This window comes from Pantherophis guttatus, chromosome 4 (genome assembly GCF_059756535.1).
Source record: "Pantherophis guttatus breed Tessera chromosome 4, ASM5975653v1, whole genome shotgun sequence".
Classification (NCBI taxonomy): Eukaryota; Metazoa; Chordata; class Lepidosauria; order Squamata; family Colubridae; genus Pantherophis; species Pantherophis guttatus.
Genome location: NC_142066.1, coordinates 9595625 through 9609977, shown reverse-complemented (window position 1 = coordinate 9609977; position 14353 = coordinate 9595625). Strand labels below are relative to the sequence as shown.

At 39.4% G+C, this 14353-nt stretch overlaps 1 protein-coding gene across 1 annotated transcript; it reads right to left on the bottom strand.

The window, feature by feature from the left end:
- Positions 1-7006: 7006 nt before the first annotated feature.
- Positions 7007-13432, bottom strand: LOC117657745 (vomeronasal type-2 receptor 26-like). Its single transcript, XM_087893288.1, has 4 exons — positions 13271-13432; positions 10900-11748; positions 8497-8623; positions 7007-8058 (listed from the first exon to the last, which is right to left on the bottom strand). Exons 1-4 carry the CDS (start codon positions 13430-13432, stop codon positions 7160-7162), a joined length of 2037 nt encoding a protein of 678 aa, XP_087749414.1. The 3' UTR covers positions 7007-7159.
- Between the last annotated feature and the right edge of the window lie 921 nt (positions 13433-14353).

The following is a 14353-nucleotide window of genomic DNA, read 5'->3' as shown; positions in this document are numbered from 1 at the left end:
ACTCCCCTATCTATTCCAAAAAAAATTGTTACTTCTCCATTAATTAGTATTCTTGCCTTTTGTTTAGTATAAATTGACAAAATTAATTCTCCAAATTTCTCACCAAATTTCATGTTTTTAATTTGAAGTTCCAATTGACTCGGTCAAATGCCTTCTGTGCATCCAAAGAAATCAGGGCTACCTGTTTTTCCGGATGTTTTTCATAATATTCAATTACATTCATAACTGTCCTTAAATTATTTTTAATTTGCCGACCTGGTAGACATCCGTTCTGATCTACGTGTATTTTCCGGTTTAATATTATTTTAATTCTATTAGCCAATAAGTTCATAAAAAATTTATAATCCAAATTTAATAACGAAATTGGTCTATAATTTTTAATCTGGGTGGTGTCTGCCACTTCTTTTGGAATCAATGAAATATAAGCTTCTCTCCAAGTATCAGGTATTTTTGCTTCTTTTAAAGCTTCATTGTAAACTTCCAAGAGGATTGGGTTCAAAGTTTCACCTAAACTTTTATATAATTCTACTGGGATCCCGTCCGTTCCTGGTGTCTTATTATTTTTCTGTCCTTTAATTACCTCCTGCAATTCTTCTTTGGTAATCTCTCTATTTAACATCTCTCTATCCTCTTCTGTAATTACTGGGAGCCAGTGCAGCTCGCACAGGAGGGGTGTCACGTGGGCACAATGAGTTGCACCCATAACCACCCACGCGGCTGCATTCTGGACCAGTTGGAGCCTCCGAGTGCTCTTCTAGGAGAGCCCCATGTAAAGAGCATTACAATAGTCCAGCCGGGAAGTGACAAGGGTGTGAGTGACCCTGCGCAAGGCGTCCTGGTCCAGAAAGGGCTGCAACTGGCGAATCAGGTGAACCTGATAAAAGGCCCCCCTGGTCACGGCCATCATATGCTCTTCAAAAGTCAGCCGTGCATCCAGGAGGACACTCAGATTGCGAGCCCTCTCTGTGGGGGGCAAAGATTCACCCCCAATAGTCAGTGATGGCATCTACTGACTATTTTGGGACGCCGGAAGCCACAGCCATTCAGTCTTGGAAGGGTTGTTTCCTCCCCATTCAGACCCACACGGCCTCCAGGCAGCGAGACATCACATCAAGCCTGGGAAAATACAAAGCGAGCCCTTCAGGAAGTGGCGACAACCCATAAAGTGCAAGTCAATAAACATCAGGGGCCCCCAAAGCCCATTCCAAATAGGGAGTAAGGTTTATTCCCAACCAAGTACTTGAGGCTAAAGCTCCCCTGCAAAAAGTTAGAATCAAAATTCACAGGCCCTTTCCCATAGTGAAACTAATTAAATCTGTAACAGTACAGCTTAGATTCCCCCGCTTGCTAGGGAAAGTGCATCCAGTCTTTCACAGTAGCTTGTTAAAACCGGCAGTAGACTACCAGCTCAGGCCAGTAGATCAGGCAGCCCCGAAACCAATTGTAGTGCAACAGAAACGCATTACGAGATCAAGAGAATTTTAGATTCCAGGCTGTACAAGGGGAGGTTGCAGTACCTAATACAGTGGAAGGGATACCCATTGTCTGATAAAGCTGGTATTAAAAGCAGAAAAGGTAAAAAGCTGGGATGTAAAAGCAGAAAAGGTAAAAAGCTGGAATGTAAAAGCAGACAGGTTGGTTAAGCAGTTTCATGAGAAGTACCCTCAAAAGCCAAAGGGACCTCCAGAGCAAGAAAGAGGGGTGTGTGTGAATGAACACTAATTAACCTCCATGTGAATTCTCTTCTTTTTCAGGAACTTCTCTTCCGTTAAGGGGGTCCGACTGTCAATTCTGAAGTGAACCTGGCTGGGGCCATTTTGGAGGCTTCAGGGTTGCCACAATGTGAAGAAGAGATAGGGAGGGGAAACATAGTTAGATGGGGAGTTTGTAGCCAAAAGAAAATAGTTTCTTGTGGGAGCCAAGGACATTCCAACAGGTGGCTGGAGAAAAGAGGAGTAAAGTAACCAGGCAACCAGCCAGTACCTGGATTAGACAGTGTGATTGATGTTTGGAGAAAGGGGGAGACTTTCACTTTTTAATCAGGTGAAAACCACAGGAATTTTCAGAGTCGGTTTTCACCAGTTTGTGCCGATATGATATCTCCAATAAAATTGTTCTTTGAAGAACCTGCCTGCCTCGGAGTTCTGCTTTCTATGGCATTATTACTTGGAACCCTGACAATCGTAATTAAAATCCAATAGTATTGAACATATATACACAACTTCCTAAATTTTTAAACCACAGGTATACACAACTTCTAAAATATTTATTTTTAGCATTTTAAGTCTAAGCTAAGCCTAAATCCAATCTAAAAAAATCCAATATAGCCCACCAACAAGTAGTATGGAAGAGAGAGCCATTTGTTATGACCAGGATTCAAACTTTTATTAGGTCCATTTATATGCAAAAGTCCATTCAGGCCTAATAAAAATACAGTTACATTGAGTGAAAGATATAATCCTCAACTGCATCTCAAGTACAAGTTATTTCTTCCTTTCTTTGGACTTAAAGAGTTATCGTAATCTGCCATCTGAACAGGGGTGCCTAAATCTTTTGACATTAAATGACATAAAACCATTTATCTGAAATGGGATAGAGTTTCCTGCTTGACCAGGGAGTTGGACCAGAAGACCTCCAAGGTTCCTTCCATATCACTTATTCGGTTAATTTTGCTGCAAGTTATTTAATCTGTGTACTAATGCAACCAATGTCTACGAAGCTTCACAGTCATTCAGGTCATGGTTGTCCCAAAGGAGGTAACTGAACTTTCGAGTTTTTCTTTGAATATGTTTCACTTCTTCAAGAAGCTTCTTCAGTTCTGACTGGATGGTGGGGAATGGAAGGATTTATACTCCTTGTAGGCAGCTGGTCATTTGCATCCTTTTAGAGGGTTGTTAAGGTCACCTGGAGGTTTTTCTGTGTCATCAGGGTCACCTGAGTGGTGCAAATGGGTGTGGAGCCTTCTTGGAACTGCTGAAAGGACTGTGTGGTAGACTGGAGATACAGTAGATGATGTCTTACCACCACCACCCTTGTTGAGAGAGGGCTGTTCAATTTTGAAAAACACCTTTGGGATAACTTAACCAAAGTTCTTTTTATGTACAGTATCCTATGACTTCAGCATGCACATGAAACAAACTTTTGCTCTATATCCTTTGAAATCTAATTTCTGATCTTTAACATCAGAATCATTTGCATGTTTGTATTATCAAAGTAGTATTAACTCATAGCAACTGCCTGGACAACATAGAGGACCCATGTGATATTCTCAAAAATAAAGGCAATGCTAAATGCTAGGGATTTGCTTTTTATCTTATCATATTATCTTTTTATTTTTCATTGCATTTCAAATTTTATTTTAATAAAAAAAGGGTGCTAATATATCTTTCCATAATACGGAATGGAGGGGAGCTGTATGGATTTGTCAGTTTATGATAGTTCACATACTATCATTAAATGATCCAGGAATCAAATCCCAAATAGTTTTAGTGTGTTTGTATTGGTTTGAATTTTGACACTTCAAAAACACAGGACTAAAATTCATGCAACATAATCACAGAGAGGATAATTTATTAGAAAGCAGAAGCAGGACTGCAGCTCACTAATTGCCTCATCGGAAAAGTTAAATATGAAGAAGGGGGAGATTAGGAGAACTACCAAGTGAGCATTTCAGTTTTTCTTCCTCAGCCGTTCTTCTGCGAACGCTAATAACTCTATCATTAAGTGATCCTAAAGATGCTTTTTCAAGGGAGACATTTTTCCTCATGGAAAAACAAAGTCCAGCTGCCTTTTGAAAAAGCACTTTTAGGACAATCGTGACCTGGATGACTGAGAATCTTCATAGACATCACTAAGTGATACTCTGGTGTGCAATTACAACACAGACAGTCCTGCTGGCTGACTGACGCCACTCCTGGTAGAGCTTGTGTTAATTCTTGGGTTGAATCAGAAACTAAAAATATAAATGTTCGTATCTGCTGGCTATAAGCATGCCACAGTAGGATAACTAATGTCCAATTCGACAGACATCTTATTATGCCATTGTTTATTTTTCAGAATAATGACTCTGCAATTTGCCTTTAGATGTTTCCTCAGGCTCAGTGTTGAGAACAAAACCACTTCCAGACCTTTGAGAGTTGCAGGCCTCAAGAGAGTTTCTCACAAACCATCGCAGCTCTTTTCACAGCTGAAATAATTTTAATTTGAACTAGAATTTGCTGACATGGAAACTGAATTGCTTGGAGGACCTGTGAATGGTTTAGAGAAGTCAACACACAGAAAAACACACACAAATTTTATTTCTATCTCTAGAGTACCAATGTCCTTTTTCCTGCTGCTGAAAATGAGCAACTAGAGCTATGGTTGACGATTTCAGAGTTTTATATTTAAAACAATGGGACTAAAATAATACCATATTTTCCCCAAAATAAGACCGGGTCTTATATTAATTTTTGCTCCAAAAGATGCATTAGGGCTTATTTTCAGGTGATGTCCTATTTTTTTACATATACAACAGACATGTCAAAAACAACGCCCGCTGGCCGGATGGTCCCATATCTGGCCTACGGGCCTGCACTGCAGATAGCAAGGGATCAACTTCACTGCCCAGGCCCTGGCCCAGCCTGATTGGCCACCCTTCCCAATGTGCGAACAGGGGAATCATGCAGGGGCCGACGGTGTCTGGGGCACTTAGCAAGAGCACTCTGGAGGTGTGCAGCCCACGCAGCACAGATGAGTCTTGATGCTGTGACTGCTAGGCTGGCCCTTCCAACAGCAGGCGGAGCCATAGGCATGGGAGGGAGGCACATGCTCTGACCTGCCAGATGTGCTGTGTGGTCAGCTGCCCACTCCGTCCCACAGTCTGTCTTTGCTTGCCTCTGGCCATGACCAGGCAGGCAGCTGTGCAGCACTTGCAGCAGGCCAGATTGACTGCCTCCACCCATGCCTCTGTGGTTGGACAGTGAGGGCCGAGTGCGCAGAGGCCACACCATGGTACCATCTTCTGCCACCTGTCTCTTCTTGCCACACCACAGCAGCAATGGCAGCAGGCATAGAGGCATGAGAGGACAAAGATGAGCTGGCCCTCTGGTCGTACTATACACCCCCTTTTCCCCATCGTGGCTGTGGGCAGGCAAAGATAGACAGTTGGAAAAAATGGAAGGGTGGCCAAATAGTGCATCCAGCTGGCCACCCCACCTGCGAGATCACCCCTAGTCCTTCTTTTCACTAGACTAGACATACCCAATTCATGCCACCTTTCTTCATATGTTTTAACGTCCAGGTCCTTAATCATCTTTGTTGCTCTTTTCTGCACTCTTTCCAGAGTGCAGAAAGGATTAATTTGAAATGCAAAGAAACGAGATATATTTGAAATAAAGAGAAGCTATAGATTTTATACAAACCTTTCAGTTAGGCTCAATATGCTTTCATTCCTATAAGTATTTTCTGGGATTGTAGTTAAGATTATGAATTTCATGGGAAGAAAAAAAAATTCTTGCATTGGTAAATCATACTGTATTAGAGACGAATGTTCCTTAAATTCAGTTTCATAAAAATGGTAGAAAATTTAGATACTATCACATCGAGGATAAAGTCACCAGGCTGGTACCACTAATGTGAAACAAGGAAAGCATCTCTTGTAGGGCAGCTCAGGGGTATTTGTTTGTGCCCCAAGAATATCAGAAGGATATTCAAATCAAAATTTGAAAATCCAAGATGGATCAAAATGTCCATCTCTTTTATCAAATTATAGGAAAGCAGTGGTGAAATTCAAATGTTTTTACTACTGGTTCTGTGGGCGGAGCTTGGTGGGCATGGTATGGCTTGGTGAGTGTGGCTTGGTGGGCATGGCAGGGGAAGGATATTGCAAAATCTTCATTTCCACCCCACTCTGGGGCCAGCAAGGTGGTGTTTGCCAGTTCTGCGAACTGTTGAAAATTTCTGCCACCGGTTCTGTCACCGGTTCTGTCTTCTGAACCCACCCAGGAGTGGGTTCTATTTAACTCTGCTACCGGTTCACAATGGGAGTGCGCATTCACACATGCTTCTGCACATGCGCAGATCATTCATGATGGCGTCCGGGTGGGTGGGCAGAGCCTCCCATCACCAGTACTACCAGTTCACAAGAACTGGATTGAACCAGGAGGAACCCACCACTGATTTCACCCCTGTAGGAAAGTAATCCAATGGTCGTCCAATGATTGAGCTAAGGTTTATGCCTGAGAGTATACTTAATGACAAAAATCCATCAATATCTATTTGAGGATCCATGTGAGTGCCAATTCAAATCTTGGCTATCATCAGGGTGTGAATAGACATTCTGGCAGAAGGGAGAGGCAGAAAGCTCCCTATAACAATGAATCCAACTGGCCCATTTCCCCCCTTGTGCCTATTTCCCTGTGATTCAAGAGATATTTTATAAGCAAACAGATGCTTGCATCTTGATTGTTGTTGAATTTTGTTTTTGCTCAGCAAGCTTGGGCCTAACTAAGAAAATATTGCAATTCCTGTAGGAAATAATTATTTTGGTATTGATGAGATAATAAGTGTCTCATGACTTAATATTGAGAAGATGTCAGTTAAGATGATCAAGGGAGAATTACAATAAATATAGGTTCCATTGTTCAAATTCAGGTTCGTTTCTTACAATGGAGCAGGACTAACCCTTAAATAACAACCCTGTGAGGTGGGTTGGGCTGAGAGAGAAGGACTGTCCTAAAGATAGCCAGATGACTTTCATAGCTAAGGCAGGACTGGAACTCAGGGTCTCCTGCTTTCTAGCCTGATGTGGTATTTTATTAGCCATTGCATGATGGAAAGGGTCTTATCCAAAAGACTAGTGGAAGACACACCCAAATCAAACCAAATTAAATCAAAATTTATTATGGTCAATGGTCAGCATATACTTCTAATGGGATGAGTTAGAAGGAAGATTATGTTTTATATAATGTCCCTAAATTGCAACATTATTAAAATTGGATAATTAGGTACAGTAGATATACATTGGTTGATGGAGAGTGATCCTTCATGAAAACTTTAATTAAATCATTAAAATCTTGTTTGACAGAAACAATGACATCTATAATTTCCTGTAGATAGCAGCACTCTACTCTTTTTGTTCTGTTAATCATTTCCATAGCCAGAAAGAACACATGATGCCCTACATTCTCTTTATAAGTTGTTCCCGGTGGTTTAGCTCAGGCCTGAAAACAATGATGTAGCATTTTGGCAAAAATATGCATCCCAATAATGCAGCACTGGAGGACAAGATGGAGAAGACCTCCACAGCTACCATGGCTTTGCCTTTTGTGCTCAGATAGGCTGGAAAGAAGGAGATCCACACACTGCAAAAGGCCAACATGCTGAAGGTGATGAACTTGGCTTCATTAAAGCTGCCGGGTAATTTACGGGCAAAGAAAGCCACAATAAAGCTGGTGATGGCCAAGATACCCATGTATCCCAAGACACAATAAAAGAAGAAAGTTGACCCCTCGTTGCATTGTAAAATCATTTCCTGGAGCTCTGAGTGCATGTCCAACTCAGGGAATGGAGGGAATGAGAACAACCAAATAGTACAAATACATACTTGGAAGAGGGAGCAAAAAAGGACAATAGAAAAGGCCAATTTTTTTCCCACCCATTTTCTCATCTGAGAACCAGGTTTAGTGGCCATGAAAGCCACAACCACGGTGATGGTTTTGGCCAGTACAGTGGAAATGGCCACTGAGAAGGTGATGCCAAAAGTTGGTTGCCGGAGAAGGCAGGTCACTTTGCCAGGTTGGCTGAGGAAGAGCAAAGAGGAGAGAAAACAGAGCAGAAGAGAGACAAGGAGGGTGTAGGTGAGGGACCGGTTGTTGGCTTTGACAATGGGAGTATCCCTGTGCTTAATAAAAATTCCAAGTACCCAAGATGTCAAGAGGAAGAAACAAAGAGCTGCCGAGGCCAAACCAATTCCTATGGTTTCTTCAAAGGTTAGAAACACCACCAGTTTCAGGATACATCCTTTCTTTTCTTTATTTGGATAATGATCTTCTGAACATTGAAAACAGTCATCCATATCTGGAAGGGAAATCAAGGCATGATTTTATACATTCCATATTTTTGAAAATAATATTTTATGGGTGCCAACTGTTATCCCTCCCATTTTTTTTCTATTGGCTACCAGTTGGATCATGTTTCTAGGGAAATGCAGTTTTTCCATCGTTGTATCACCTGGGATCACCATAAAATAAGTACAATGGAAAGGGCAATTATTCAATCCTGTCTAATAAATTTTCAAAATTATTAAAATTTAGACCCTTTTGACATTTCCCATTTTTCCAAAACACAGAGAAGAAATCTGTAGGGGTGGATATAAAAGCTCAGCTCTCATGGCATTGTGATTCACAGGTATAGAAATGGATACTCACCTTGAAGAACTCACAAAACTACTTGCTACACTAAAGTAGTGAATTACAATTTGCTTCTATTGAGGACTTGCTGGAATGTCTAACCTACCCTTTTGATTTGAAATCTTCCCTTCTGGACATGGAACACAGTCGTAGCAACAGAATTGTTTTCCTTCCAACCCTTTCTTCCAGGATCCAGGGGAGCAAGGGTCATTACACACAGAAATTGGAAGAACCTGGTGATAAACATAAAAGATTTTTGCAAAGAGAAAATTTTAAGCAATTTGTATTGTTCTTCTTTATGGTGAGAGGAAGAATATTTGAATTCTCAAAGGCTTATTCCAGGTATATTTATAAGGTAAAGGTTTCCCCATCCAGTTGTGTTGAAATCTAGGACACAGAGTTCACAGCGTTTCTTGACCAAGGGAGCCAGCATTGTCCAAAGATATTTTCCATGGTCATGTAGCCACCATGGCTATATGACAAGGAATATTGTTACCTTCCCACCAAAGTGGTACCTATGAATCTACTCACATTTGCATGCTTTTGAATTCCTAGGTGGACGGGAGCTGAGGCAGGAATGGGAGCTCACACTATTGCATAGTGCTCAGATCTCAAACCCGGGCTGGCAGCTTTTCAGCTTCTCAGTGTCTTTCACCACTGAGCCATCACATTTTTTAACTATACATTAAAATGTTGACACTATAAGTATGAGCAAAGGGTGTATTTGGAGAATGGCAGGGTGAATAAAGAAATATATGTGATTACAATATTATGGGAACAGTATCTTATGATTTCAAATGGAAATGCAACCCAAATGTGAATACCTATCTTTTAAATTGTAATGTCATTTTGTCAATTTGATGAAAGATTGATCATTGACAATGTTTGTACAGAATATGCCATTTCAAAAATCACAAATTAGATTTCTAAAGAGACTATGTTAAGTATTGGATCATAATGCATCAAGGAGTAGTTGATTAAATGAGTCCACACCTGGTTAAAAGCTGGATGCCACACAATCACATCTTCGTCAATGATTAATTCCTTCGCATTGGGAATATGAGGATCAATCTTTCCAACTTTGACTTTCTGAAAGGATCTATTTGGAAAAGTGATAAAGTTGGTGATGTCGAATCCACTTGTTGCTTCCCCTTTCTCATTGAGGAACACTCTCTCCCCAGCTGAATTGTTGAAAGAAATGCCTTGAAGAAATGAATGGAGCTACTTGAAAGAGAATGGAAGAGAGTTGGAAAAATAATAATGAAGTAGTGGTCAGTATATTTAACTTTCTCTTAATCATTCTTTCTATTGCGCTAACAAATATCAAATAAATACACTTAGAATATAGATAATCTATATTTCAGAGAAAGACACAAGTCTCTTCTAATATTAATTTAATGTTACTACCAAGGGAAAAAATGAAACAACAGCAGCTAACAAATCAAAATCAAAACGAGGTATTGGCATTACACAACTTGATTCAGATATGATTTATATTCACTATTTAAACAACTAGACAATCAAAATTGGACCATATCTAAACTCATCCTACATTGTTTGTTCTTTGTTAGTGCTAAGGTATTTGACATCCTGAGACCTGACAAATTTCCTTTAGACAGATTTTATCATCTGAGACTCAATTGTTTTGAGAGAGAGGGAGAGGGAGGGAGGGAGGGAGGGAGGGAGAGGGAGATATTCTTTCAAAGATAGAGTTGTTTCAAAGGGTAGAGGACACAGCTGAAAAGGACTGACATTTGGTCCATTTCTCTTGAAATTGATAGCAAGAGAAAGCTCTCCATCCCAAATCTGAAATATTCCTGAGCCAAGGAAAAGTAGATTAGAGAACTGGCTGAGGATAATTTTGGATAGCAATAGCTTTTAGACTTCTATAGTGCTTCACAGTGTTTTGCAACCCTCTCTAAGTGGTTTACAGAGATAGCATTTGCCTCCCACAATCTGGCTCCTCATTTCACCAACCTCAGAATGATGGAAGGCTGAGTCAACCTTGAGCCAATGTGCATCAAACTGCCAAACTGCTGGGAACCGGCAGCCAGTACAAGTAGCCTGCAGTACTGCTTTCTAACCACTGCGCCACCATGGCTCTGGTGAGAATCATTATTCACAAGCTAATAAGAAAAGTAAAATGTCTACATTTCAAAAATGTTTTTTTGGGTACAAAAAAAGAAAAAAGACTGTCTTCACACACAATGCAATTGAATTCATCTTGGAACCAGATTGGATAAATTCACAAAAAAGGCCAATTCTACGTGGAGATGAAAAGTTATTTATACAATGAAAATTGATGCATACAGTAAATCCCATTGACTATCCTGAAATTAGGAAAGACATGGTTTATGTTCATCCTATTATTTTATAAAACTAATAGCTTTGTTGACTCAGTTTCTCTATTGAGTTGTAGCCATAGACTAGGGTAAATAAGCTATATTATATTGTGGATGATTGTTGGTAATTGTTGAAATACAAGATAGGTGTGGCATGGAAAGATTACCTGCCAAGACAGCAGATTAGGAAATTCAACCCTTTGAATCTCTCTTGGTTGGGATTTTGATCTCACTGCCTCATGCAAAGAATGTGCCACTGCATAAACAGCATTGTAGATACTGTAGCTTTTACCAGTCATCTGCAACTCAAACAGAGGTGCAGGCAGATTCTCCAAATTCTCTTCTCCAGTACAAGTCTCAGTGATTGTTGAAGATAATTCTGTATTTGAAAATGAACATTCAAACAATCGGTCCCAAACCTCTTGAATAAATCCATCTTTGTGGGTTGAAGGTTTGATGACTTGAAGATATTCTTTAAAACCTTGAATGTCTCTTGTATGCACAGTAAAGGAAAGCGCCCCATGGAACAACTGGACATCCCAATTCTTTTGAATTCCCAGCAGGATGAAATCAATTGAATTCATCAGGATCCAAACATTCCTAAATAATGCACTCTCTTTATTTTTGGGATCACGTAGAAACATGACACTTATGAACCATGCTATTGTGATGGATTCTCCATGGACAAGAAAAACATTCGATTTTCGATTCATCAAATTATTTGAAATAATTGAGACTGAATCTAACAATTCTGACAAATCTTCCAAGTGGAGATGTTGTGGAATGTTTTGTGTGAAAGCTAAACAAACCCCGTTCTGTGAAAGCAATGACTGCAGTTTCTGCAAAAAACGTTCTTCCTTATTTTCAGAAGCAAAGACTCCAATCCATGTCCATCCAAAATGCAGAAGAAGTTGTATAAGTCCAGTGTACTGATGCTCCTCTTTTGGGACCATGCAATAAAGCGGAAATAATTTAGTAATCTGAAAGTCTTCTTGGGCAAAGGAACCATAAGTCAACTAAACAAACAAAAAAGAGAAATTCATTCTTCATGAAAATCATGGGAGAAATGTGAAGATTCCTTGTTAGAAACTTAATGAAGGTCTCCCTACATTGAACATTTGTCCAATTCTGTGTAGATTATGACAATTCTGATAAAAAAGAAAAGCAACTAAAATTCCATGATGAAATATTTTCTCATCTGAAATATAACTAGTTTACAACTACACTCAGTTCATCCCCTTAGAACATGTGGAAAATTGTTAACTCTCTAATACTTATACATAAAAGACTATGCCCATGAGATTCTGGAGGAATAGAAAGGATTAATCATGTCTTCATTTACTACAATTATCATGGAGATCTCCAGACGTACCACATACCCCACAATCCTTCTACAATTTCTAGGCAAATTTATTGGTTGAATTTATTTATTTATTTATAAATCAAATGAGTTTTAAATTCAGTTATTACTAACAAACCCAACCAAGACATACCAAGGAAACTTGTAACCTATTGTCAGATAGCTTGGTGGAATCTGGAGCTGAGTTGAGGGTATCAATAAAAATAATGATAACTTTCAGTTGGGGATGGGCGGGAAGTGGTTGAAAGGCAATCTTCCCTAAAACCATGAGATACGGTAACAGTGTTCCAATATTTGAGGGGCTCCTACAAAGATGACGCTGTCAATCTATTGTCCAAAGTAGCAGAAGGCAAGACAAGAAACATTGGATGGAAACTAACCAAGGAAAGAACTAGGGAGAAATTTCATAACTGTGAAAACAATTAACCAATGGAACAACTTGCTTTCAGAAGTTGTGGGTGCTCCATCACTGGAGGCTTTCAAAAAGAGACTGGACAGTGATGTATCTGACATGGTATTGGGTCTCCTGCTTGAAGAGTGGGTTGGACTAGAATATCTCCAAGATCCCTTCTATTATTCTATCTTCTATGTGCTAACCAGCCTTTTCTATCCTCCTCTTGACACAGCTTCAGATTTCACCACAGATAGTGGTCAGACCATCAAGTTACCCTCTCAAATAAGATGAATTTTGTACTGTAATTTGTGACTTAAATTTAAATTTTTCTGATCTATGATTGTAGTAAAAGATTTAGTTTCTATTGACTGATTATTCTGAGTCAACATATTGAATATTTGGAGAAGGGAGAGCAAAGAGAGCAAAATTGAAATCATGAAGAAAGGCATAGCAAAATACTAATTAACCCTAGAGCACCAATCCTTCCACAATTGCTAAATAAAACAGTAGAGTTTTACAGTGAAGTACTTTTATCATACACAAACAAATTGTAGTAAGAAGACTTGTGACCTGTTGCTGTCTGACAGCCAAAACACCTGTATGATTATAATAAAAGATTTTGATTTAATTGGATTACCTTGAGCCAGTCTATTGAGTTGTGGGGAAAACAGAAGAGGAGTGATAAACATGTATTTAACTGAATTCCTGGAGAAAGGTATGGTAAGCAACTAGTATCTACTATCAATTACAAAACACTTTTCTCTCTCATTCCACCCCAAACTACCTGTGGAATTTTGTAGACATGTACACTTTCTGCCATAAAGGATGATGTATCAGGACCTAGTCCCCCAATGATGGCCATGAGATTCTTCTGGCTATCACATTTGTAGTTTGGAACAAATTTCTGGGATTTGAATAGAAGGTCCAAAGTGGTGCGATAGGTCATCCTTGGGTTGTTGTAACTGTCATAGATGTGGAACCCGAGAGTGACGTTAGGTAAGATCTGGGAATGCTCATTGATCTCCTTCACAGCAAAGGCCAAGGCGAGGGCATGCTGGTAGAATTTCGTTATTATACTGCAAATAGGTTAAACACCCCCCTTGAACAAAATAAATTGACAATTCTTTGATGGTGAAAGCATTGATATATGAGTAACAACCATTTCTGTCTCTGTTGTAAGTAAGAAGATGTGAGTCTTTGTAAAACACTCAATAAATTGTATAGTTTTCAACAATGTAAAGTGTTCAAGCTATCACATTTATTTCTATCCGTTTGGCACAAAATAGAATACAACCAGGAAGTATCACTCTTTTAATCTATGTAAATTATGCTAGAAGTGACAGCGCAGACTATATATTTATACTCACTAAATGTTCTCCAAAGGGACTTTTTGCAGAATAGTTTCACACATTTCGTGATTAAGATTTTAACACACTGAAAATGATTTGTTTTCCCACAATCAGATAAGTTTAAAAGACAAGGAAACAAGTGTAAGTTTATATACAAAACCATGCATTTATTCTCAAAGAACTATTAGTCATATAAGTCATTTTGGGAGATCCGACTAAGATTAGAAAATGAATGGAAAGGAAAAAAAATTCTTACAGTGGTAAAAAGTAACGTTTTAGAGAAGGATGTTCCTTAAATTCAATTTCAAAAAAGGAGTGAATTATCTGAGACACCATCCCACCCACGATAAGGTCACCAGGCTGGTACCACTCATGGGGAATCGGGAAAGCATCACTCGCAGGGCAGCTCAGAGTAACTGCTTGCTGCACCAAGAGCATCAGATGGAATAACATCTTCAGGCATTTGTCAAAGGGAAAATATTTATGTCTCCTGTCCATAAGGAAGTTTGTATTTCAGT